General features: G+C 37.5%; 1 protein-coding gene across 1 annotated transcript in view; it reads right to left on the bottom strand.

Annotated features, from left to right (window-relative positions):
* Nucleotides 1-27,444, bottom strand: part of MTTP (microsomal triglyceride transfer protein) — a 36,556-nt gene extending 9,112 nt beyond the window's left edge. The window contains exons 1-13 of the mRNA XM_087724138.1: nt 27,281-27,444; nt 18,824-19,011; nt 17,974-18,117; nt 14,219-14,326; nt 12,690-12,806; nt 12,044-12,183; nt 11,129-11,279; nt 8,146-8,306; nt 7,059-7,227; nt 5,740-5,847; nt 3,504-3,716; nt 1,069-1,280; nt 48-145 (exon numbers count right to left, since the gene is read on the bottom strand). Coding sequence (XP_087580264.1) covers nt 48-145; nt 1,069-1,280; nt 3,504-3,716; nt 5,740-5,847; nt 7,059-7,227; nt 8,146-8,306; nt 11,129-11,279; nt 12,044-12,183; nt 12,690-12,806; nt 14,219-14,326; nt 17,974-18,117; nt 18,824-19,011; nt 27,281-27,371 — 1,900 coding nt within the window. The 5' untranslated portion in view covers nt 27,372-27,444. The remainder of the gene's footprint in view (nt 1-47; nt 146-1,068; nt 1,281-3,503; nt 3,717-5,739; nt 5,848-7,058; nt 7,228-8,145; nt 8,307-11,128; nt 11,280-12,043; nt 12,184-12,689; nt 12,807-14,218; nt 14,327-17,973; nt 18,118-18,823; nt 19,012-27,280) is intronic.

Below are 27,444 nucleotides of genomic sequence, written 5' to 3'. Positions count from 1 at the left end.
TCAAAAAATGCAAATATAATCTCATATTAATTTTGACCATCACGTACGTGTTAGATAACCAGAGAAGGCCGAAGAAGAACCCATTTTGGAAAATCGGTCATAATTATGAATCAATATGTCCTTCAGGACTTTACGGATCATTTTGCTGAAAAACAAACATTTTATTTCTATTGGAGAAGAAAACATTTTCCCACTACAATTAAATACTAAAAAGATGCATTTTAGTAATAGCATTTCGTACATTATGACCTCACCTGAAATCCATACTAAGAACCTTCCTTTGAGATAAAGACACTAATTTATTTAAGAAAATCTGATTATAGGGGTATGGTTATTTGCTGAAAGTTACAGTACAATAATCTCATTCTTACCAACTTCTACTTTTCTACATACATCATTATGTTACCAATTGCTGGTTCAAATTCTATAGTTCAGCCTATATGAGAATTGTATTTACATTGAGTAATTCTTCTGTAGCATAAATCTGTTTTCTCTGTTACACAAATGCATATAGCCACCATGAAACTTGCCAACCACATTTAGACTAATGTATTGTCAAATGTATCCTATTTTGTTACTATCATGTAACCCCCCAAAATTGGTTAATTTTTTAAACCCATCATAGTAAGCATACTGTGCTAACACAATCATTCCATCAAACAGAGAACTGAGTTAGCATTTTGCAAGCCTTAACGTGGATGTCCTGATTTTTTAAAAAATTCTGATCAGTAAAGCTATCTTAACTTTTGAATAGTCATTTACCTCCCACCCCTACTACTACTCCTACATCAAAACAATTTTTAAAGTTTTAAATCATTCCAAGATAAGATAAATATATCCTGCTTGAGCAGGGGGTTGGACTAGAAGATCTCCAAGATCCCTTCCAACTCTGTTATTCTGTTAAGAAAGAAACAGGAAATTTAAGCTCTCACTGTGATCTTTAAAAAAAACTATGCTTTTTATCCCAGTATGAATATGGAGGAGGTTGTGTGAATTGTACAAGAGTAATATTTGTGGAGCAGTTCTATCGCAGCATGGTTACACAAATAACAATGATACTTGATATACCTGGCAGGCATTTCAAAACGTAGTATGTCCTGGACTAGTGAAAGCATGTACTTATTCATCTCCAGTGGCAGCTCTCCAATAGAGAGGAGGAGGTTTTTAACTTCCATGAAGGACGGATTGCTGTTGAAGATAATAGCAGCAGCTGTGGTTCTTACGGTCTTCTCATGAACTTTATAATTCTGGTGGTAAATCCTGTTCATGGTTTTTTTCACCTGGTGGAAATATAATCTGGTCAATTCCACTGAATAGCTGATAGAAGAAGAGAAGAAAAGAAAGAAAGTCTATGTATTTACTCATAAATGAGACCAGATAGATTTTTTTCAAAAGAAACTTCAGATGCTATAGCTTCTGTGTACTGGGATAGCATCAAAATTCAAATAATTGTGTCAGGATCAATAACTATCGAGGAATTTAACCTATTACCCCCCAGTTCTCTCAAATTGGATGAAAAAATTAGTGAATTTTGGTTGACATGTATCTTACTAGGTGGCAGTAGAAAATATCAAAATATTGATATATTGAAATATATTGAAATATCAAAATATTGATCAAGCATCAAACTTGAAAGCTGTGAGGTTAATTGTTAGACAACCTAGTAATATGAGTCCCTGATCTCATTTCTTTTTCATCTTTCTGCATACTGAACTTCACCTTGGATCATACAACATGTTCATAGTTCTTGTGACAGATACACGGAAAGACCAAATCATGGTTCTTCTCCCAAAATGTTAAATATATTTCTGCCCATATCCGGAGCAATCAATGAGACACCCTTTTCTAACCTTAAAGATTTATTGGATAACAACTCCCACTATGTTCAAGCTAATGCAAGTTATAACTCAACACATCTAGAATGTATATGAGAGTTACTTCCCACCCAGTGGTGGGTTCCTACCAGTTCGGACTGGTTTGGCTGAACCTGTTAGATATTCCCCACCACTGTCAGATTGCAAGAGGTTTCCACCAAGATCCTCTGTTCCGGCGGGAACAGAGATTGAATCTCATTGGTCAAGAGGTCTGACAGATCCCTTTAAGGACCACTCTCTCAGCCTTCCGTAAGTCTGTTAAGACCTGGCTGTTCCGGCAGGCCTGGGTCTGTTGATCTTGACTGAGCTTCAGCCCCATTAAGATCGAGTGCATGTTGTGTCCTTCTTTTAATTCATTTCTGTCTTGTATTTTAAACTTTTTTTAAATACTTTTAAACTGTTTTTATGTAAGCCACCCGGAGTCCTTCGGGATTGGGTGGCATACAAATCTATTAAAATTGGAAATTGGAAATTTAAAAGGGGATGCTGCTCAACCATTCTCCAGCCAGATGTTTACTTGACTTGCAATAAAGAGCTGTTGTTTACTGAAGCCTTTTGTGCCTCCTTTACCCGATCAAACAGAACTGATAGTAGCTTGGCGATGTGGGTTGCTGTAACTGGCAGTGACCCAGGCCTGCCATGCCCCTAAACCAGTTCTTCTGGCGCTGCCATCTTGTTTTTGGCTTCTACGCATGTGCAGAGCAATTTCTGTTGTACTGTGCAAGCGTGCATGAGGCGCATCCCTGAGCGAGCTGGCAGTAGCAGCTGCTGGGACCCACCATTGATCCCATCCTGATAAAAGTGGTTTCAGTTATAAAAACAGTGAATATATAGAAACTACTCTTTTGTCACAAAAGAGGAAGGCATCCAAACCTTTTCACAGAAAATGTGGAAATGGACAAGAATTGAATAATTTAAATTTGGCTATATATAGATTTAAAATCTATATATAGATTTTTCATAATCATCACTCGAATCCTATTTTTCTTCTTCTGATAAATGCTTCTTTTAACTTTTCACCTTCTGTTCAATAAATGTTTACCTTCCTTCTAATAGGGAGAATTATCAGAGATTTTTCATTTTTAGTCTTTGGATAAAACATTTCCATCAAGATTACAAGAAGGAAAATCTGAAAGTAAGGAGGCTGTCCAAGGATTATCTTGCCTGCAGCTTTTCCAAATTTAGATATAGAAAATTTTAAAACAAGAGTTGGCAACATGGGGCTTGCAATAATCCAGACAGTGTATGTAAATTGCTCAAGTTCCATTAAAATTACATTTTTAATTGTAAGAATTTTTAACTCTAACATGAGAATCACCAAAATTCCATAAGGTTTCATAGCTCAAGATTTCAACATTTTGAAGATTTGATGATCTATTCTAGCCAAACTTGGGGTAATTTTCTGGAAAGGCAGAATGACAACTGGTGCTTAAAATGGTTGCTGATATTAAAAAAAAAAACCCGTAAAGAGTTCAAGAGACTCATCAGTCTCTTGAATTTTGCACGAGAACTCCATAATCTTTGTGGGTTCTTTGGTAAAATACATATATGTATTTACAACTTCTCTCTCTAAATGAAGGACCAACATTATCCAATACTCCTAAAAAACCTTGTGTGCTTTTTATTTACCTCAGTAGTGATGGATGAATGATCATATCTCTGTAGCGCAGTAACAGCAATGTTGCTGATAGGTCCTTCTCCTGACTCAGCGAATTTTAGCAGCACAGGAACAGCTTCTGGCAAAAGGGCATTTTTCAGTGCCAAAAGGAACATCTTCACATCATCAGCTTTATCTGCTTTATTCAAGCCTTGGAATATCAGTTTCTTGGCTTCCACAACAGCCTGGAAAGAATCCACCCCACTATATTAATAGTGCACCAAAGAGAACTTAGGGGAACCTACTGTAGTAAAATGAAGAGAAATTTTTAAAGAAAACTATGACTCAAAAACAATATATAAGTAGTCCTCGACGTATGACCACAATTGAGCCCGAAATTTGTTGCTAAGCAGGACAGTTGTTAAGTGAGTTGTTCCCCATTTTACAACTTTTCTTGCCCCAATTGTTAAGTGAATCGGGATTCCCCATTGACGTTGCTTGTCAGAAGGGGATTATGTGACCCCGGGACACTGCAACCGTCATAAATACATGCCAGTTGCCAAGGATCCGAATTTTGATCATGTGACCGTGGGGACACTACGGCAGCCGTATGTGTGAAAAACAGTTGTGCCACTTTTTTCAGTGTCACTTTCATTTTGAATGGTCACTAAAGGAATGGTTGTAAGTCAAGGACTACCCATATTACACTTTATTACAAGTCCTCCATCGGGCTTTCTTCTTAGATTTGATGGCTCTAATAAATCAGGGCCGTCAAACTCGATTTCATTGAGGGCCACATCAGGGTTGTGCTTGACATCAGGGGACTAGGGGGAGGGTGGTGCCTCCAGGGTGGGTGTGTCCAGCTTGACGTCACTTGTCAAGGCTCCATTTTCAATCACGACAGCCTCCTGCAGTCCTCTGCCAGTGAAAATGGAGCCCGGGGGTACATGTGGTCTCCCCATGCTCTGTTTTTGCCGGCAGAGTGCTGCAGAAGGCCATCAAGGCCGAAAATGGAGCCTGGGTGGGCTATGTATGGCCTCCCTGAGTTCTGTTTTTGCTGGCAGAGGCACCATGGGCCAATCCTCTGCTGTTTCTAGAGTGACCCCACGGGCCAGATCTAAGCACCCCGCAGGCCGGATGTGGCCTGCAGGCCTTCAGTTTGACACTCCTGTAATAAAGTATTCAATCAAAATATTATGTATATAAAATTCATTTTGATTTAAGTCTTTGGGCAGGAGTTCACTGGAAAGCAACATATTGGTCTATTCTTCAGGTCTTGATGGGCAAATCTTTTTCTGTTAAGGACTGTATTTCCTCAAGAGTCTTTGGTAAGGACCTACATAATGGGGAGGTATAATAGTATGTGGAAATGCCATTAGGAGACAGGGAAAGAGCTTCATATCTTCCTTTTATTCTCTTTCTAACAACCCCTTCTCTTTCCCAAGTAGCAACCAATGGAAAAAGGGCAAAAATCTCTTTGCAGAGGTTGAAGTGATTTTGTGCAGTGGGCTTTGGAAATTAGTCCAAGAGCCACATGTGGCTTGCAGATTGTCTACATCTAATTTGGGATGGGAGTAGGGGAGGTGAAGCAAGCATCTGTGAGCTATTTTAAGAGCAAAAAACTATTGTGGCTGCTACCATGGGCCTTTTATATATAGCCCAGATAGCATACCATTGTACTCTGCAGTATATGGAAGTGACACGCTCCCTCACCCAGTGACCATGCTATCCTTTCCTGGATGGATAATATTACAGCAGTAGTCAAGCAAAGAAAACAGAAAGCAGAAAGAGGCTGACACAAGTAGAAGAAACTAAGGATGAGAGATAATAAAGGAGTCGGGAAAACAACTTAAGAATTATTTGGAAGATAAGTTCTCAAGGGGCATAAATTGAATAAAGGAAAGGGAAATTGTCAGAGGACGGAGAAAGCAAGGTCTTTTTTCCAAGCAAACAGGAACTTAATAATTGGAGTCAGTAATAGTCAGAGGAACTTAAATGAAGTTTCATATTTGCATTAAGTGCATACAGGTAGCATAAGTCTTCAACTTATACCCATAATGGAATCTGCTCCTTTAGGTTGTAAGTCACGCCAATCATAAAATTTTATTATCTTTTTTTGTGGCAGTCTTTAAACAAACCAATGCTTTACTATGGGCATATTTTTGCCAAAAACTGGAGGTAAATGCTGGTTTTTAGCACAACCGTTGTAAAATAGTTGAGATTGTAGCAGGATACCTAAACTCTTGTAGGAAACTAGAAAACACTTACAGGCAGTTTGCAGCCTCCCACGTTGCACAGTTTTCTGATGAGTGCGCCGGCAATAATAATAACCATTTCTCTGATTTCATTGTTACCAATTGGACTCCTGTATTTATTCTGTTGTATTACAAAAAAAAGTCAACAATGTTAGCATTGGCCCCTTAAATCTAAGAATTAAAAATATCTACGATCCCTTTGTGGGATTTCGCACAAATGTTTTTTCTGAAATTTGGCTTATACAAAGCTAGCATGACCTAACCCTACTGGTTTTCTCTGAGGCTTTAAAGATTTGGTTCTGCCAAATTTGCCAAACTTGGGACCTAAGTACGTGGTTGAGCCCATATTCATGCTGTTTGCTTGGTTTTATCTAAGTTGTTATATCATTTCTTATTTGTTATCTTTTGATTTTGTTTTGATTTCCTAGAAGCCACCAAGAGACATATCTGGGATGGGTGTTCACGTAAATTGAATTAAATAATAAATAAATAAATAAATAAATAAATAAATAAATAAATAAATAAATAAATAAATAAATACCAATCGTCTCAAGGAACTGTTCCAAGTCCTGTTTTATGACTGGAGGGAATAATGCTTCTTATTCAAGAAGGATCAGCCTACCTACCAATGTGCTGTGCAACAGATAGTCTTTTATAAAATATAAAATAGTCAGTGATTTGGGAACAAAATATTCTCAGGAAGAATTGGAGCAGTTCTGCTGAATGGAAAAGGATCAATGATGGATTGATATCCATCTCATCCCGAGGAAACCACCAGATCTGCTATTCCATAGAGCAGCTTTTGGCTATCATTTAAAATGAGGTTTTTAATTAAAAATCAGGAGAGATGTATGCTGATGTATGAAAGGTGGGGAAATTTAAACACCCTTTCCACTCATAACTTCGGATAAGCATCTCTTTCTTTCCACATTAATATTAGCATTAGAGGGGAGAAAAATCCCATTAAGTAGCATCCCTGAAGTATTTTTCTTAGTGATAATTGCATGCCAGGAAGAAGAGGAATTTTAGCTACTTTTTTATGTGCATTTTTCCTAATAGTACCGATTTTTTAAAAAAATTCAAATGCACTTACTGGTATTTAGCTTTATTCATAAGGCCTTTATTTTTACTTTATTATTTTTACCATGTTGCAACTGAAACCAAAGGCTGTGTCAAAAGCTAGTCTCATTTGATTCAAAGAACCTCACTTCCAGGTGACTTTCAAAAGCTCATGTTCAGTTCTCCAAAAAAGGGTGTTTCGGGGGGGGGGGGCAACCATGGTCTTAAAAACATGCTATAGTCATATTTCCTTGACTGTCATAGGTAACTTACAATTAAAGATCTGAGTAATAACTCATTGGGATGAGAAGTGAAACCAGAAGCATAGAGGAATCGTTCCTGAAGGAGAGATTCACTCTTGTTCTTGAAATCCAGAAAATCCAACATTGCTTCCAGAGAGGATGAAGTATGTGTGGAGGCCACTGCATCAACTAGTTGGGGTCTGTATGGAGGCCAAGCAGAGAAATAAAAAGTCGATAATTATTTATTTTAAAACACATTGCTGTTGCTGTGTCTTCCTTTTAATACATGTATTGGATTACAGGTAGTCCTTTCTTACTGACAATAGCATTAAATAAGGAAATTGGTCCTTGTGGTTGTGCTTGTCATAGCTTTCGTCCCCACTCCCCCCACCCACCATTATGGGATCCCAATTCAGATGCTTGGCAACTATCTGGTAATTACAATGGTTGCTGTGCACCACTGTCACAATTGTCATTTCTAACCTTCCCGCCGGCTTCGGTCAAGCAAAGCTGGCAGGAGTTGCAAATAGTGATTATGTGAAATCCACATGGCTGACTGATAGAGTTGTCAGTCCCAATTGCTATTTTTATGCCAGGACTACCTGGAGAATGTTTCATGTTACTAACTGTTCAGTTTGAGCAGCTACACAACAGGTTTGTGCATTAAAAAAAATTCCAGACGTTAGCTGCCAGCAAAATGTTAGCATTGTTCTATATCTCTTTTCTGCCATCTATTGATTTTGCATATTTTTTGCAATTCAAAGTTAGATCTGAAACCAGGATAATAAGGCCTGAGTAACAAGGAAATTATTTGGTGATAATGATAATAATATTAGCTGGCTTGTTAGTGATTTGTTTATGGCTTAGCCAGAAAAAGACACAGGAACCTCTGATCTAGTTCATAGAGGCTTGAAAACAGTGCACATTGTGCTAACAAGCAAGAACCACAACAGTGCTTTGGTATTTTATTCATGTTGACCATAATAATCTTATATAAGACTTATAAGTCTAATCTTATATAACTTTACAAAATAGAATAAATCTTTTTCCAAAGCTTACTGAAACTTAGAATGGAGATGTTACTGCAGAAAACGTGAAACCCATTGCCAGTAACTCACAGTATTTCTGTATTATTTTCATTTCTCAGTAGCTGTAAGATTTCTTCTTTTGTTGCTTTCTTCAGGCTCTCGATAAATGCCAAAAATCCTTTTGCGGCATCGGCTTTTGAAAGATTATCTGGTTCAAGCTGTTTTCGAATGACCATCCACTGCTGAAACAGCTGCCAGAAAGAAACACAATTTGAACCTTTGCCCCTTAAAAAGTTTGTCCTCTGTGTGTTGCTTGAAACTGGCCTGGTAAATTACCTACTCTCTTCTGATAAATGCTGAAAGGCCAAAGCTTCTCCAGCTTTAGCCTGGTTTTCTAAAGAGGGCCTGACCTTTTGATGCAATCAGGCTTTTTCATTCCCCCCCCCCCCCGAGAAATCAGAAGGAGGGAATGAGAAAGTAAACCTGAGGTGATCAGAAAAAACATTTGTGAGAGAAATGAAATATGTTGACCAACGGATTTTATAAAATAGCTAACCTGGTTCAAACCTTTACAAAATTTTAAAGGTAATAAGTAATACTTGATATGTCATGCAAAAAGAAACTGAGACCCCATGCCAAACCACAAAGTTGGCTCTGCAAATGCCAAGGTTGTTAACCAAATTAACAGCCAATTAAGCTCAGGAAGACCAGGTAGTATGAGAAAGAAGCTTAACGTTGACTTGCCTTGACTTTCTTTGGTATAGGAGCAAATGAAAGGGAAATACTGTCAGTCTTCGAAGACTGAGTTATTAACAAAGCAGAGTTTCAATATTTCATAAGAAATCTGAGTTGGTTTTCCTCAAGGGCTGACAATAATGTTAGTAGCAGAGGCGTCATTGATCTTCTAGGGGGTTTTGTGGATTGTGAGTTCTAGGTTTAGCATACTAGCTAAAGCTTATAACAGACCTGGCTGTTACCTTAGGGCCGTGATGGCAAACCTATGGTATGCATGCCACAGGTGGCATGCGGAGCCCTCTCTGTGAGCATGCGAGCTGTTGCCAAGCTCAGGTCCACCACAAATGTGTGCATGTCTCCCGCTGGCCAGCTGATTTTCAAGTCTCTGTGTGCATGTGGGAGGTGTGTGGGGTTGCCCGTGCATGCATGGGGGGAGCACGGAGGGAGTGGCACCTCCCTGCGGCCCGTTTCTGGTCCCAGGAGGCTTCAGGGAGGCCCAAAACAAGGCATGGGGGGGGTGTCGTGCGCATGCACATGGCGAGGTCATGCATATGCACAGGGGAGGGGGGAGCACAGGGGGCCATGCACGCATGAGCAGGAGAACACGGCGCATTGCATTGTGGGTGTGACCACGGATGCGCTGTCATCCGTATGCACACAATTTCGACATGTGAGGACAAAAAAGTTAGCCATTACTGCCTTAGAGTAATCAATCACGGAAGATCCAGAATCATTCCCAAACTTTCAAGAATGGCACTCTTCTCCCCATTCCACAAGCACACCTGCTTCATTTGGATTCAGCTTTAATTTACTGTAGCTCATTCAACCCAATATTGACTGAAGGAGAGCAAGACCTTCACATATAAGTATTCTGATAGCATCCTGCTCAAAACCCTGTGATGAAATGCTCCATCTATTTCATATGTGTACTGAATTCATATATCCACATTGGAGAGAGAATGGAACTGTAAAATAACTCTTGATTTGAGGAACTATCTTTCCACTTGACACCATTTGATTATCAAGCATATTACATATTCACACTCTTCTGGATAAAAATAAATAAATGCTACACACTTCACTAAGAATTAATCCCGTAACATTCCATAAAATCTTCTATTAAATAAACCCACAATATTGGTGCTGGTATTATTTTAAATCTTCAGATGTCTAATTTCAAAAATCTGTTTTTTATCTTTGAAACATCTTGTGAAGTTTCGTCTGCCAAGTGAAAAAAAAGTTTGAATGTTCAAACAACTTCCAGTATAGAACTGAGTGAATATTTTGACCAGTGCTACCATATACAGCCATTTCTGTTATCCAGTATTATCTCCAGCATTCTTTAGAGAAAGCTCAGCTGTTCCTTCCAGCAATGTTTATTGCAGCTCTCCTAACTAGGAAATTAGGAGCTCAGCTCAGCCTTTGCTGAAATACCCTCTCTCTTATTGGGCCAGGGTTATTAAGCAATAGTAGCAGATGCTAATTCCAAATAGCGCTAGTATAATTTCAGCAGTACAAGTTCACCTTACCTGAATTGTAATTAAACATACAGAAGCAATGATGATGACTGAGATAGAAGCTATTTCTGGAGCCTTAATGAATGGCAAGGGAGTACTAATAGCTCAGGACACAGCTGGAGATTATAAACTTTAGCTGAGCATCCCTATATATCCTATGCTAAATATTGCTTTATAGCCAAGAATGTATGACCCAAGGCCTTGGGATTGCATGTGACCCACATTTTCAAAATCTTGTATGTGACGCTTATAGCTCCTCTGAAAGTTGTGTTGAATGAAATACTTAGCAAGGAAAAATATTGTAAATATATGAGGTATGATTATGTTAATTATTAAATATATTTTCATTTTAAAATTTAAAAGTAAAGTTAAAATGTTTGTGTTAAACCTCCAATTTTGGGAGTCTGTCCCCAATGTGCCATTTAAAAGCCAAGTGTGACCTTAACCCCAGAAGTTTCCTCCTCCTGAATTATTGGAAATTTAGTCTCTACAATTATACTGAGGAAGGATAGATGAATTATAAATGAACATTCTTTGTGAGGTTTCCCTGAGATGGGTCAAGCAATGTTGCATGATAGAATTGTCAGTTGTTCGATTGCTGGAGAAGAATAGGGCACCATGGGGCAAGGCCTTCAAAACTATTCACATATAGTTCAAAATCTTGGAATTAGGCTCAGAAGCATAACTACAGTAGCAGTGAATGTATTTCCCAAATAAAGTAATCACAAATTCTCTAATTTCTTCAGGTACCTTTTTCCAGCTATGACCATTTCAATAGCACATAACTGTTATATTTTTTCATGTATTTCTTTATGACTTACTGATGGACAATGTTTGCATTCATAAGAGACAGGGTCTGCCATCAAAGAAATTGCCACATAATTTGAATCCAGAGCCTTTATAATGCTGGCAACTTGCTTCCCAACCTTCATTCTTGGACCAGCTTCAGTTGACTTCAGTTCCAGTTTCTGCCTGTATATATACATATAAGCAAGCAGTTCAACAAGTATGCCTCCTTTAACACAAACAGCTTAAAATGTGTGGGCAAGGGCCACAAGAGATATAAAGTTGAGTAATGGTTATCAGCAAGGGTATATTTATTTGTGGCAAAATTCATGCAAATGAGGAATCAGATATTATGTAGAGCTGCAGCATTTTTAAAAAAACAGAACAGAAAAAAATATTTGTTTAGATTTGACAGATTATCCGTGGATTTTGATATTCCTGAGAACAACAGGAGAAAGTCAGGCTCTATCAAGCATTCAGATGAAGAGTCTTGCAATTGAGAATGACAAAGTACCTCTCTTTGGATTATTAAAGCAGCTGTATCATTTGCAGAATTTGTTTGGCTGTTTTGAAAGCCATCCTTGGCTGTCTACATGAGTGGCTGGGGCTAAAGTATATCTCTATATGCATTCACCCCGATTAGGGAGAAATTTCTAGGTAGCCACTCAAGTATTTTAATGATCATCTGTTTTAATGTGTTGAGGATATATGCTTTGCTTATATGTTTGCAAAGCGCTTCTTCCAAGCCCAATTAATACAAAAACAATGGTTGCAATAATAAACACGTTAAGCTTCTTGAATTATATACAAAAATATTGGTTTCAAAATGTTTTCCCATTGCTTTTAAATTATAGTACTTGGAATATCAATAAAGGTAAAAGTTAAAAGCATTCATAATTGGAGTTGACCATTGGAAATTTTCTGAAAAATAGACAAAGAAATCACCTTACTTTGAAATAACTTTGGCATCAATAAGTTGCAGAGATTTCAAATTAAAAATATGGTTTTCTTCAGCCCGCACAGATTTAATGAAGGTGTCCTCCAGTATATAAATTACAGCGGAAGTGGATTTTTTCTTTACGTCGAAGAGCTGAAAAATGATTTTATATAAATACAAATACATAAATAAATAAAATTAGAAGCTAATTTTCCAAATTACATCAATCTCTTTTTCTAATGCTATTTGACGGATATAAAATTATTTGAATGTATCTTGTTCTAAATTATAACATGGAATCAAATCAATTAACATAGTTTTACGGTAAACAAAAGAACACAAATCAAGTAGAATCAGTGGCCAAAATTTAGGATAACCTCTGGTGTATATGATTTTTTTTAAAATCAATAAATGATTAAGAAATTTGAAAAAGTATTTATTGAACCATACTAGCTTTCATTGTCCCTAAACCCATGTTTTCTTTATTCAGTATTATTCGAACCTTTGGGGATTTTTTGCCTAACAGACAAAAAATGTAATTTTAATTGTCATAGTTCTAAAGGTTCTAAACTGACTTGCGTTTTTCTGCAGGATTGGGACCACAAAATTAAAACCCAAGAATTAACCACATTGTAGAAAAGTTGTGTACCCTACTGTACCTGATTGTGGTTAGTTACACTTGGCTGTTTTAATTGGCAAGAGTTCAGGGCTTTCACTTTAGTGATCTGATTCTGTCGAGTTTGATAAGTCACATTGCATTTTCCACAGATATCAATCTAGAGAACAGATGAAATAAACATGTTGGTGTATCAAAGACTTGCTGACCAACTTTTTTATATATACAAAACAGTCTCTTTTTTTCATTATAAATATCCCCAAAGTAATAGCAAGCTAATATAATCATGCAACTTTAGCAATAAAGCAACTCGGTTTCTACCTAAGGCAAATTTCACCTCAGATAAGGAATTTTATTTAAGACTATAACTGGTGAAGGAAAGATCTGCAACCCCAATAGTTCTAGCTCCCACTAGAGTGATACTGTTTGCATTTTTAAAACCTGTAGGATAATTTCAAAGAAGTGCTTAATATTAATTAAACCCTAGTTAATGTATAATATTAAGGCATTGTTTGCTTAACTACGTTCTGTTCATTAAGCTACAATTGGACATGTGTTCATAAAGTACACGATGCCATGAATTTGTTCACAAGAAACAAAACTGACTAATTTGTGTCAACGTTCTTCAATGCTAACATTACAACTGTAAATATTTGCTAAGGATTTGACTATTCATGTTTCTTTCTGACATCAAAGAGGAGACAGGAAGAGGTCCAAATTTTCTCTATAAGCCTTTATTGTTATACTGTCTTAATCTAACCTTTACTCTGGATTTCCAAATAAATTGTAGCAAGGATGTCTGCACAAGGAGGAGAGGCAGGGCAAATGATGTCACATGTACTATAATGGCATTGGACACAATGACATCAGGACATATGTGTTGACATTGGGATCTTAGAGGTACTTGGCCATCAAGAGGCCTTATTTAAACACTAAAGTAAATCAGATAGTTCTGTTTAATTTAGAACTGACATTTGTGTAGAAACTCTACAAACCAAGCACCTAATATTAGCTGTATTTGTATCCCAATGAGTCATGGTTTGTCAACTATGATTTCAACAAATAAATTATAGTTGAGTAGAACCAAACAAAATTATATTCCTATCTTAGCAGCAATAGCAATAGTTTGACTTATATACCGCTTCATAGGGCTTTCAGCCCTCTCTAAGCAGTTTACAGAGTCAGCATATCGCCCCCAACAACAATCCGGGTCCTCATTTTACCCACCTCGGAAGGATGGAAGGCTGAGTCAACCTTGAGAAGGTGGCATTCACTGCATTAATTTCTGCCCAAATGTAAACATATACCTAGAAAGGGCTTCTATAATTTTTACAAAAATCTATCTTGTTTCCCAGAGTAATATCCTATCTGTTCATGTTCTTTATTCTCTTTACTCCTTTGTTTTTATAATTTTATTGCATTTTTCTATGCTGTTTGATTACGATGTACACAACCCAGAGTCAATTTAGAATTGCATGGTGCCTCAATTAAATAAATGTAATATGTTAAGTATTCTCCTATTAAAAATCAAGACAAATAAATACATTTAGCAGGCATGACAGAATAGAGTACCTCGCTTGTAGATCCAGAATTTAGCTGTATTTGAAATAAGCTAACCAGGCCTCTCTTAACGTTCTTGATAATAGAAGGTTCATCTTCATAACAGTAGAAATTTTTAACCTAGAAAGTGTGGTGAAGGGAGAGAGAGAGAATTTGTAATAAGAAAAAAATTAATTTTAAAACTGTCCTCCAAAATTCCAGTCATTATTTATCAACAACAACCAAATGATTTAGAATCCTTAGTACAAAAAGTGATGGATGGATTTTATTTTCTTGGGGTGAGTATCCAACTTTGGTAAAGATTTCCCCTTTCCAGTGGTATCCAACTCTTATCCGAAGATGCTTCTTCCATGGCCATGTGGCCAACAAGACTGTATACTGATGCAAACAGAACATCGTTATCTTCCCACCAAAAGGGTACTTATTTATCTACTTGCATTTGCATGCTTTCAAACTGCTAGGTTGGCAGGAGCTTGGACAAGCAATAGGAGCTCACCCCATCATGCGGCATTTGGGTGTCAGCTCAACGTCTTTAATCACTGAGCTATTGCACCCCTTTCCAGCTCTGATATAGAACACTAACACTAACTAAATGCAGAAGGTTTTATCCAGATTTTCACAATCTGGCAACCTCCAGATTATTGTAAATTAATTTTCAGAATTCCTCATATCTTCACACCCTAAAGTGAGTTCTGGACTTTTTCAATTTTAAAAAAGATCAGAAGGCAAAACCCTAGCTACTCAAAGTTCTGGAGAATCACTACCAGACTAGATCACTGATGGTTAAAAGTTACATTATATATCCTATTTCTTTTAAATACAAGATCCTTTGTTGAAATTGGACAACAGCACACTAAAATATTGGGAGAGATGTCTATGGAGATTCTCAATCATCTAGATCATGGTTATTCCAAAAGTATTTTTTCCAAAAGGCAACTGACACTTTCATGCTTTTTTCCTTGAAAACATTTTGCTTCTCACCCAAGAACTGAAGAAGCTCTTTGGAAAAGCATCTTTGGAAGAGACGGAGAAGATATTGAATTTTGAGCCACATCAGAAATCTTCTAGATGATGTGAATGCCTTCAGGGGGTGCATGGTGTGTTTTTCTGAGAACTCATAATCTAAACAATCTATAGATTTCTTTCATATTCCTCAAAGAATAGAATAAATATTTTTAAGCCTTCATTCTGCAGTGCATAGACAATGGCTAAAATGATGAAGATGATGATGACAATGATGTTCTCATGATGATTTCTTTATCATCCTCAGCCCATAACCGTTTTAAAATAATATTTACTGTTTCTCTTAACGTTTACTCTATGGAGATTCTCAGTTATCCAGCTCATGGTTGTCCCAAAGGTGCTTTTTCAAGAGTCACCTGGACTTTCTGGTTTGTCTTTGAAGACATTTCACTTCTCATCCAAGAAGCTTCTTCAGCTCTTAACACAATTTCTCTTAATACAATTTTTGCCATAGAGATTGCACAAGATGCTTCCTCAATAATGCTGGTGATGTTGGTGTCGTGGACTGGGACCAATCCTAATACCACCATCTATTCTCAGAAACCAAGAAAAAGTGTCCCAAAATGATGGCCTCCCCTAATTAAGTGAAAATAAATGAGTCTCTCTCTCTCTCTCTGGGATGGCAGGTAAAGGTAAAGGTTTCCCTTGCACATATGTGCTAGTCGTTTCCAACTCCAGGGGGCGGTGCTCATCTCTGTTTCAAAGCCAAAGAGCCAACGTTGTCCAAAGACATCTCCGTGGTCATGTGGCGGGCATGACTACATGCCAAAGGCACACAGAATGCCGTTACCTTCTCACCAAAGGTGATCCCTATTTTTCTACTTGCATTTTTACATGCTTTTGAACTGCTAGGTTGGCAGAAGTTGTGACAAGTAACGGGAGCTCACGCCATTATGCAGTGCTAGCGATTCAAACCACCAAACTGCTGAACTTTCTGATCAACAAGCTCAGCGTCTTAACCACTGAGCCACCATATCCCTACAGGATGGCAGGCTGACACTACTAATGTTAGTTCTATTTCAAAATAGTCATGTACACGGATTAGTCATCAAGATATGGCATGAAATTTACTTAATATGCTCACATTTCATAGTAACCCCCTTTTTGCTACCCCAGCAGAAATTTTGAGATAACATATATCTTGGCCCTTAATCTAAGCTATGCAATCAGTCAAAAACGAACTATAGCGAAATTAATAACACAGGGACGTGTCCGATGCAGAGTGATCTTTGCACTGGCTGCTGCATCTGAATTTAAACCACAAGACTTTGTCCTTTCAGCTAGCACTCGAGCAGTTATAACTTGCTGAGCTCCCACCCATTCTGTACTTTATAAGGGCTACAATAAATACATTGTCTCTTAATGGCACTCCATTGATACATTTTGGCATCCCTTTGAGAGCAGTATTCTATTTCCAGGAGGGGACACGTGTTTTCAAGCCGCGTAGGTGAACCTTATTTGAAGTCCTTCTCATTCACCCTCGAAATGCCATTTTTCCATCTTCAGATCATAAAGCTTTCATCAGTGGGATCATAGCACGGGATCTGATATAGAGTGGGCTCACCAGCCTTTGATCCTGTGCTCTTTGTTAAATATGAAAAAAGGCCCAGGAGGTTTAGTGTAGCCCACACAATTCAAATTGCTTTTCTATGATGCATTCTGACTCTCCGTGGCATTAGACTGGAAAGGAGAATCCAAGACATGAGTGGATATGTGGGGATGGATTACCCACAAGCTAGTTCCACTCATGAAACCCCTTTCATGTGATCTAATGCAGCTTCTCCATCCAAAAACACTGTCCACCCTGACATTTTATTTTCTTCGCTCTAGCAGAGAGTGAAGGTAAAAAGCCAATCTGTCCACTCCACAGCTAACAGAATATGCTCAAAGCAGTCATGATGATGTAGTTTTTTTTATTTTAAATGCTGGGATTTAGTACATTGACCAGGTAGATTCTATCAGAGCTGGGCCGAGATCTGGATTTCAAGTGATTCAATGAACATGTGGGTGTGCATGTAACGCTTGTTGGGCTCACCTTAAAGCAGCTGCAGCTGACACACAATCCTGGAAAAGACACGTTGGTTGTATAGAGTTCCCCACAGTTGCTACATGTGTACCTTCAAGGGCAACCACTGGTGGGAGAGGAGCTCTAAAATGAGGATGGCAGCCATTAATGCCCCACCCCTTTCTACATGTGTCGTGGCAGGCAGAAAGAAAGACCTGAACTTTTGATTGTGCAAACTGTTGTGCTCTTTGCCCTCCCCCTGACACTCAATGCCATTGAAAGTTCTTAATCGCGGTGTATGCTTTGAATGTGGATCTTTGCCCAGCGATATTAGCTATCAGAGATTTACTAAATCGTCTCCTGCTATCGTTTGCATGGAACTGACAAGACAGCTTCTGAGCATGTGCTGGCCATATAATACATGATGACTGGGGTACATCTCATTTAGCCTTTTACAAATATCATGACCCTAATTCAAGGCATATACACACCAGTGGTTGCTAACCAGTTTACTACCGATTTGCTTATGCTCAAGTGCACGCATGCACTTGCGCAATGCTTTTGCGCATGCACAGAAGCATCCAGGCGGGTGGTAAAAGCCTCCTGCCACTGCCGGTTCATCTGAACCAGGCCAAATCAGCAGAGAGAGAGGGGGGAGGGAGGGAGAGAGAGAAAGAGAGAAAGAGAGAGACAGAGAATATAAAATCTTTAAAACGAACCTTTCTACTTATTCTCTTACCTTTCCACGAATCCAATGCAGAAATACAGGCCTTTTTAAAGCAGCAAGATGCTCTTTTTCATATAGTTTATTGGTGTCTTTCTGCTGAAAAATGCCTTTTCCTACAGGACGCTCATTCACATTTTCAAGTGATACATCTGTAATCTGGAAAGGCAAAAAACCCAATAAAATAAAATAGGACAAAATCAACTAATTTGCAGTGGGAGTTTATTTCCTCAGACTTACTTTCCCTTTTCTTCAAAATGTATTTTGTATTTTATCTGTATACTGATTGTATACTTCAAAGTGGCTTTTCAAAACCAATGTGTAACCTGCGATTTCTATTGTAATTATTGCAAACCAATCAGTCTTATACAGATTGGCCAAAGACATTAATGAATTCACACAGCACACTAAGTCATAATGTGATTTATTTGTTTTTGATTTACTATAATGTGATTTTACAAATCTGGCCTTTGTTCTGTTAAATGAGAGTTTACATAAGCACCTGAAATGATTAAACCCTACACAGTATAATTGACAGGTCTTCCCCAATGAGCCTTAAACATTGGAAAATTCTAAGTAGAATCTCTATATTTCTCATTTGGCTTCAATTCACTAAGTTGCTAACTTAGAGCCTGATAGCTCCTTATGTTGAAACCTGTATCCCAGCATGTACCATGGAACATCGCGAACTATACTTTCTAAGTAAACAGTGCAATATTAAATGCCTTCCATTTCAAAACGCGTCCTATATTTTCTATAAGTAGAATTTAATCACATTTTACATCCTGACTTACATTAACTAAACTTGCATTATCCAAATTATAAGAAAGTGCTTTTATAACATCATGTTGCAATAATTGCCTACCGCAATTTTGATCAACTGGTCATCGTCATTATTGGGATTTCTCCAAACTAAGTTGACATCCACTCCAGAGGAAATTCGATAGCCCACACTCTCATGGGGTAAACCTCTCACCCTGTCGAAAAGAACTTGGGTGGAATAGGCAAATTTGTATAATTTGTCATTGTTTATTCGAGGACCAGTATTGTGGCCTATATATGAAGAAAAGAAAATGTGGAAAGTGTTGCATCAGTGATAAGCTAAAGTACAAAGAGGCCTCCATATTATATTCCTATCTCCAAAGCATGGCTTAAATATGAGAGATTTAAGTCAACTCTTAAACTTACCTCTGATCAAATTCACCATCAAGGTTCCTCATATTGAATCTTAAGAGTCTTTCTAGATGCTTTTTAACAAACTTTTGTGAATCATATTTGCACTAAAACTCTACTTAAAACTAGTCACTTTTATTGAAAGAGTAACGGAGTAGCATACCCAAACCATCATTCCAGGATTAAAAATGGGAACAGTCTTATATAGGAAAGCCCTACGCAAATATAGAAAAAAATATATAAATAAAAATAAATATTATATATGCATATACATATACATACACACACACACATATATAAAGGAGGGAGGGAGGGAGAGATGGGGGAAGAAGGAAGGAAGGAAGGAAGGAAGGAAGGAAGGAAGGAAGGAAGGAAGGTTTCTGACAACCACTTCACCTTCCTACAAGGAAACTCAATGGGGAAGCTGAGAAGTGGCTCCTGCTCCCATTGGTTGTGGTCATTCTCTTTGTCTGTTTAGGAAAGGAAATATCTTTGCAATAATGACCCATGGGTCATGGATTGTCCAGCATCTTTGGGCTGAGCCTAGTTTTATCCATTGCTAAAAGAATCTTTCCTACTGGTAGCATTCTAAAATAACCTGCTGCACTGTAAATAACATTTCAATACTATTCTTTCAACAAAACTTTCAACAGATGACTTTGCAGCGGCAGGGTTTATAAAGGAAATAATATGCCCCTGTATCACATCCATCCATTTCAAGGCCATCTCTACTATTAGACGTAGCAAGGCTGTTGGCTGAGGTTGGAATGGAATTGAATTTTATTATTTATATGCCGCCCTTCTCCGGGAGGACTCAGGGCGGCGAACAATTCAAAAGGGGAAAAAGGGGAACATAAAAAACGAAATACAAATAATAAAAATAAGCAACAGTCGCACAGCCATACATGTCGAGAGGGGAGGGAACTCATCACCCCCAGGCCTGCCGGCAAAGCCAGGTTTTGACGGCTTTTCGGAAGGCCTGGAGAGAGGTGAGGGTCCGAATCCCTGCGGGGAGTTCATTCCAGAGGGCCGGAGCTGCCACAGAGAAGGCCCTCCCCCGGGTAATAGCCAGATGGCATTGGCTGGTAGATGGAACCCGGAGGAGGCCAACCCTGTGAGATCTAATGGGTATGTGGGAGGTAATTGGCAGCAGGCGGTCTCTCAGTTGTAGCTATTGGGTTGAATGGTATAGCAGCTGAACTGCACTCCCACACTAGGTGTATCATTCAATTTGACCTTCATCTTTTCACTCATTTACTAGAAACTTTGCATTAAGATGCCTCCTCATAATTGCTTGCCAGCTATGTATTTCATTTGTTAGAAATGTATGTATATATCTAAATGTGCTTATTTTCCTCTCTACTTCCCATGCTTTTTATTTTTTTATTCGTGTATTAAATAATATGATAGTACTCTAAATTTGAAACTACCTTGGGTATTTTGGCAGAGGCCAAAATATACACCATAGAAATAGACCTTGTAAAGATCACAGAAATAATAAATAAAACACAGACTGGCGGGGGGAGGGGATCTTAATACATCTTTGGGAACAACACAGATTGTGTTAGAAAAATTCTAATATCTTTAGCCTGTTAATGTATTTTTAAATTTGATTTATCTTTTTTTATAATTTTGTGTTTGCTGTATCTGATCTACTGGTTTAGAGTAGCTTACAATAATTTGATATATTTTACTTGATTATAAAACTCTGACAAATATTCATTTTAATGCTAATTCACAATTAAACCTGCCGGTTTAATTAATATGTATCTGTTTTCATCTGCAAAACTTTACATTAATCTACATTAATATTATTCTCCTTCTGTTACATTTGCAGAGTTTATTCATGTAAATGTAGATTTCCCTAAATAGTACTAGATATACATTTTAATGCAGTGTGTTGAGATTCTCACGTAAGGCAGAGAGTCCCTCTGTTATCTAAACATGTTGCAGAGAGAAATGAGTACATGCAACTTGAATAAACTATTTTAGTGTCTGTCATTACAACTTTCTATAATTAACTCATGGTGCTGTATAATAGAGAAAGTTATGCTGCCCGAGCTGAGACAGCTGTCAGGGACTGTACCTTTTATTAGTACTCTTGGCATAGACAACACATGCGGTTTTAACCATTAGCTGGCTCTAAGTTTACACTTGCTGTGTCTTACAGCATTAGTTCACTATTTATACTAAAAGAACAGCAAGCAGTTTGGAGAAAATATTAAACTATAGCATTACAGATGTATTTTCTGCTGTAATTTCACTAAATCCCTCTGAAAAGTAGTAGAAATATACTTTTAATATAGAAATATTTTACACACATAAGAAATCAATGATAATTAAAGTCTAAAGGTAAAGATTCCCCTTACACATACAGTATGTGCTACTCGTTCCCGACTCTAGGGGGCGGTGCTCATCTCCATTTCAAAGCTGAAGAGCCAGCGAAGACGTCTCCGTGGTCATGTGGCCAGCATAACTAAATGCTGAAGGCGCATAGAACGCTGTTACCTTCCCACCAAAGTGGTCCCTATTTTTCTACTTGCATTTTGTACATGCTTTTGAACTGCTAGGTTGGAAGAAACTGGAACAAGTAACGGGAGCTCATTCCATTATATGGCTCTAGGGATCCGAACCGCCGAACTGCCAACCTTTCTGATCAACAAGCTCAGCATCTTAGCCACTGTGCCACCATGTCCCTTATAGACATAGTAGACAATAAACAAATATATTAGACGTAAGAAATAGGGTAGATATTTCAGGTAGTAATTTAAAAATATTTAAAAATGGAGCTCACCCCATTACGTGGCACTAGGGATTGGAAACATTGAACTGCCAACCTTTTGATCGATACGCTTAGTGCCTTAGCTACTGAGCCACCACGTTCCCTAATTAAAGTCTATTTTATTACAAAAGGATCTGTGTAATTTTAATTATGATTCTACGCTGTTGCAACAAAATATCAATACTATCAAAATAAATTTAACACAACTCCAATATTGTCATAGAAAGCACTCCATCTTATAACTCCAAGTGGTCATGATAAATTTGGTTTCACTTTTGCCCAATTATCCGATCATTCTAATGCACAAACATATTCTTTTATAATAAATTATTAAGATGGAGGGAAGGCAACATTAGGTATCTATATATTCAGGCTAATTTAATGTTCTACATTTATCGTTATCAGATCACAGAGTCTTTAAAAAAATCTTCCATGAAGGCATACTTTAAGTCCTGCTCTAGTCCAAAGGTCACAATTGTACAACTGATGTTATAATTGCACAGATAATGTAAGTATAATTAAGAGAATACCATTCAAGGCAGATTAATAGGAAAAAAAAATGGAGACTTCTTCATGCTTCCATATAATTGCATATTGCTGAATTAAACATTATACATGACATTTTTGAAAATGCTTAACGCTGCTCTTTAAAAAGAAATGCGGCTGTTTAGAACCCCAATCTGTTGCTGTAATCCAGTTTTGGATCAGAGCCCACATCAGTTTGCCACTCAAAATCCACTTTCCCACCTGCTATTTGCCCTTTAGCTTTTCTGCAGTTCCCCTTGGCTAATGTACAAATTACCCTACATAGCAAGGATAGGATATTAGTAATTTCTGTGACACACACGCACACACTCAGGACAGTATAGACATGTAGAGAAAAGTATGTCAGAAATACATATGTGCACCTAATAACGGCAGCAAGACTGTTAGTGGCGCAATACTGGAAGAAGGAAGACTTGCCTACAACTCAAGAATGGACATTGAAAGTCACAAATTTAGCCGAGATGGCTAAAATATCGGCATATCTTAAAGATCATTCAAATGAGAGATATAAACGAGACTGGAAAAAATGGATTGACTATATACAAAATAAATACGGGACCAAGAAATTCCAGTTAACCTATGCTTAAGATCAGAAATGATTTAAATTGTTTAAAGTTAGCTCAGCAAGAAGAAGCTAAGGTCAATGCAGAATGTCATTAATTTCTTTGTTTCTTTTTTCTCAATAGATTTTAGACTGTGTTTGTTAAAAATCCATACCGTGTACGGGTTCTGGGAAGTCGGGGGGGGGGGGGGGGAAGGAGGAGGGGGGTTGGGGGTATGGAGGGAGGGAGGGACATACAAAAAAATTGTACTTCAATGTTTTATTGATTGAGGAATGTTGAAATATTTGTGTTTTAAAAGAAATAAAACTTTTGAAGAACTGAAAAAAAATACATATGTGCGTATATCTCACATATTTTTCTGTCCACTTTTGGTCAAAAACTAAAGAAAGTAGATGTAATAAAATATTAAAAATAAGAAATTGTGTAGGGTCTCTTGTTTGGGTGGAGGGTTGGACTAGATGACCTACAAGGTCCCTTACAACTCCATTATGCTGTTATTTCAAGGGAACAGAAAGCACTTTATTTTACTTAAAAGCAGAGGGGGGAGGGAAGCATTGAACACCACATATCACAACTAGTTCTACACAATGAACACATTATTTTTCCCAAAGTTGTCCATCCTAGATCTACAGCACCATAATAGCATTTCATCACTATGAGGTACTCTGTGACTAGATGATCTGATCTCCAGACACTGGCTTCTATTTTAGCATCACTGCTTATCCTGTATTTGTTTAAGTTTAAATTGGGCTGCCTCCAGCTGAAGAAAAACACTGACATAGAGGTACATCTTAAAAAAGCAAAAGGCCACCCTACACTTCTCATCTGGGGCAGGAAATTAAGGAACACATTGCTTAGAATATGATCGCTTATGTTTTTCCTCCCTCTGTAAGCAACAAATGGCTCCAACAGAAACTCAAAAAAAATATGGGGGAGTATTTTCAGTGTATTATTCATAATTCTTTTACTAGCATAAATGAAATGTGACACATTTTCAAAGCTGCCTTCAATAGGAATCTAGTATATTAATACAGGCTGAACAGAATTCATTTCCAGGGGCATATGGCAGTTATGAGGGCACGAATGAATCCCCAACCTTTTTAATGTGCAAAAAAAGGCTCAGCGTTTCAGCCATGGACACTTTTTTTTTTACTTGTCACACCTCCCTGCCCCCCAAGAGCCACCATCCATTCCTCACTGAAATTATATAAATTGCATCTCCCTCCTAATTTTTTTTAATTATTCAGCTGATTTCTAACTATGGTACCCACTGAAATGCGTTCACCCAGAAATATGTAGGATAGAATAAAAAACAACTCATGTTTCAATGAAACGACATTAAAATGCAAACACGTCAAAAAAAATTAACTGTATGTCAAAATAAACATTAAAGAAGACATATAAGAGAGAAGCAGCCACATTTAAAAACAGAGACAACTAGGCACACCTTTGAAGCAAGGTCCAAGATAAATTGGCTTTAGGATTTTTTTTAAAAAAATGATTAGGGTGTTTTTAAAGAGGACATCCACAGCGAGGAGCCCCTCACGTTGCTGTCACTCAGCAGGGACACTCAGAAAAGGTCAATGGAAGATTATGCCAGCATTTGAGTAGGAGCATGTATCCAGAAGCAATTCTTCAGTAAATCCTCACACTATGAAAGGTTTTGAAAGGACTGAACTTTAAGACTTAAGCAGAAAGCTCAGTTGTCACTCAGTTGTGTGAAAAGGATGGACACCCCACACAGCAGGGTTTGCTGATCATATCTTGAAGCAAATAAGCTTAAGCAGGTTGTAATTTAAAGGTGGGGCACTCAACTCCCCAAATATATTGCCCACTGTTTCAATTTGTCTCCTGAAATCATACTATATACCAGCATCTTCAAGTGGACCTAAAAGTTGCTTAAAAGACAATGACGATCAAGGTACTCTCTCAAGTTTCCCTGCAAGCAGGTGCCAAAGTCCATTCAAAGATGATCTAGAAAATGAATTTCACCTGAGAGTATCCACACTTGGTTAGCAGCCAAGTTACCTGATATTCTTGCTCAGAACAGAGTTCAATATGCCTTCCTTATCACCTCTTTTAATGAACTGGAACTAAATCTTTGTCAATGAGGACAAGACTCCACCTATTATTTCTTGCTGGGTGTAGTAAGAAAGGAGCCATTGTGATTAATGACATACCCTCTTGTTCACATCCACCTTTAGACCTAAAATTTAATCAGTTAAATGACAATGTGATTAAATAAAATATTTTTTAAAATATAGAGCGCTCTGGATTTTTAAAATTGACTAATCTACTTTCATTGCAATACCCAGTAATTATGAAAAGCCTTGTCCTTAAAACCTCTTGCAAATGTAGCCTGGTGTGCTGCCAGATATTCCACTATATTTTTGTTAAGCAACTTTGGGGGGAAAAACATGGAGAAACTCTGCCAAATGAAACTGTGAGTATGTAGTCCCTTGCTACAATCTCTGCACAGAGTAAGCTAGATAATTTCATAATATGTTGAGACTCTAGAAAGAGTTAAGAGAAGAGCAACAAAGATGATTAGGGGACTGGAGGCTAAAACATATGAAGAATGGTTGCAGGAACTGGGTCTGTCTAGTTTAATAGAAAGAAGGACTAGGGGTGACATGATAGCAGTGTTCCAATATCTCAGGGGTTGCCACAAAGAAGAGAGAGTCAAGCTATTCTCCAAAGCACCTGAGGGTAGGACAAGAAGCAATGGGTGGAAACTAATCAAGGAGAGAAGCAACTTAGAACTAAGGAGAAATTTCCTGACAGTTAGAATAATTAATCAGTGGAACCACTTGCCTCCAGAAGTTGTGAATGCTCCAACACTAGAAATTTTTAAGAAGCTGTTGGATAACCATTTGTTTGAAGTGGTGTAGGGTTTCCTGCCTAAGCAGGGGTTTGGACTAGAAGACCTCCAAGGTCCCTTCCAACTCTATTATTCTGTCATTCTATCATTCTTGCTTGTGGTTTCTTCTGTATTTGCTTCTCAATGGAATATAACCATCACCTCTTGTCACACAGATTGTAATAAAGTAGTTGGAATGAAACATTGAATCATTTCTTCTACCCTACTATTTAAATTATCAACTAAGCTCATTTTCAATTTGATCACTGAACAGAGGCAGTCCTATAAATTGGCTCTCCATACTAGCATATTTTTTTAAATCTCTTGTTGTAGTTGTAGTTAATGCTTGCTAAATATCCTACTTCCAAAGTCAAAAGAACATAGTTCTGTTTATAAAGACATACATCTTGAAACCTAGAAATTCTATCTTGATCTCTTGCATTATGCAGCTGTTTATCTTATACTCCTGTAGACTGATAGGCTTAACTACCCCTTCCTTCCAAATATAGCTAGCTACCTTTCTTTCTCATTGATAGACCCAGTATCTAAACAGTTTATGGTTTACCATTAACATTTTACAGGCAGATTATCTGTCATTGTTTTAACAGGACATTCCAAGATACTTAAGAACATGGAGAGTTAAAGAAGTTGATGCACTGCACTGTGTGCTAAACAACGTTGCTGTAAATAGTTGTCATACATTAGATCAAACAGATCTCTGTTGAAAAGCTGCACTGGTATTATATTCTAATTCTGAATCACTTCAGACCAATATGAAAAAAATATAAAAAGACAGATTGAAAAAAATGGCTGGATAGCAGGTGAAGTCTTTGATGAGATATATTATATTTACATTATTGTTTAAATGTGTGCATGTGCAAATGTACATATAGTTAATTCACACAAAAACTATATTAGTGGGAATAAAGTTCTCTTCTTTATTCAGATAATGACACCCTCAACCAATTTTTGCAAAACCAACAAATATTCCATGCCCTGAAAAGCAAATACATGTCAACTATTGGGCATGTCTACATAAAATGTTAATAATTGGCAGCGGAAACTGTTCAGAAATAATTCCCATTGGTTTAAAAAAATCTGGCCCAGATTAGAAATACTATATTCTTAAACCTTTTTAAGTAGATTCCTGTGAATAGTTTCAGTGTTAAAGCAGAAATCCAAAAGAATAAAGACCTAACTTGCTCCAAACTATTGATGTCTCACAAACCAATCCATTTAACATAATCTGCCCCACCTCAACCCCCACCTCCCAATTAATTCAAAATGATCTAGATAGAAGAGATTCACATAAGTAAAATCTACAATGTATCTTCACTTCTCTCATTAAAAGACAGAAACACATCTATTAATGCAAGTCAAAAGATTAAAGCAACTTACCTTTGACTGATGCTGAATATGTGGAAATGATGCATGGGAAAAGCACCGTAAGAAGAACCATGGCTGGCTTACATAAAATACAAATTATCATATTGGAACTAATGTAAGGAAATTGTGAAGTAACTGCTTTGATTGAAATGAAATCTACAAAGAAGTTCTATCTG

This window comes from Thamnophis sirtalis, unplaced genomic scaffold (genome assembly GCF_051295495.1).
Source record: "Thamnophis sirtalis isolate CommonGarterSnake01/CBP01778 unplaced genomic scaffold, rThaSir2_p1.2 scaffold_10, whole genome shotgun sequence".
Classification (NCBI taxonomy): domain Eukaryota; kingdom Metazoa; phylum Chordata; class Lepidosauria; order Squamata; family Natricidae; genus Thamnophis; species Thamnophis sirtalis.
The sequence above is the reverse complement of the archived record's forward strand: the minus strand, read 5'-3'. Positions and strand labels throughout refer to the sequence as shown.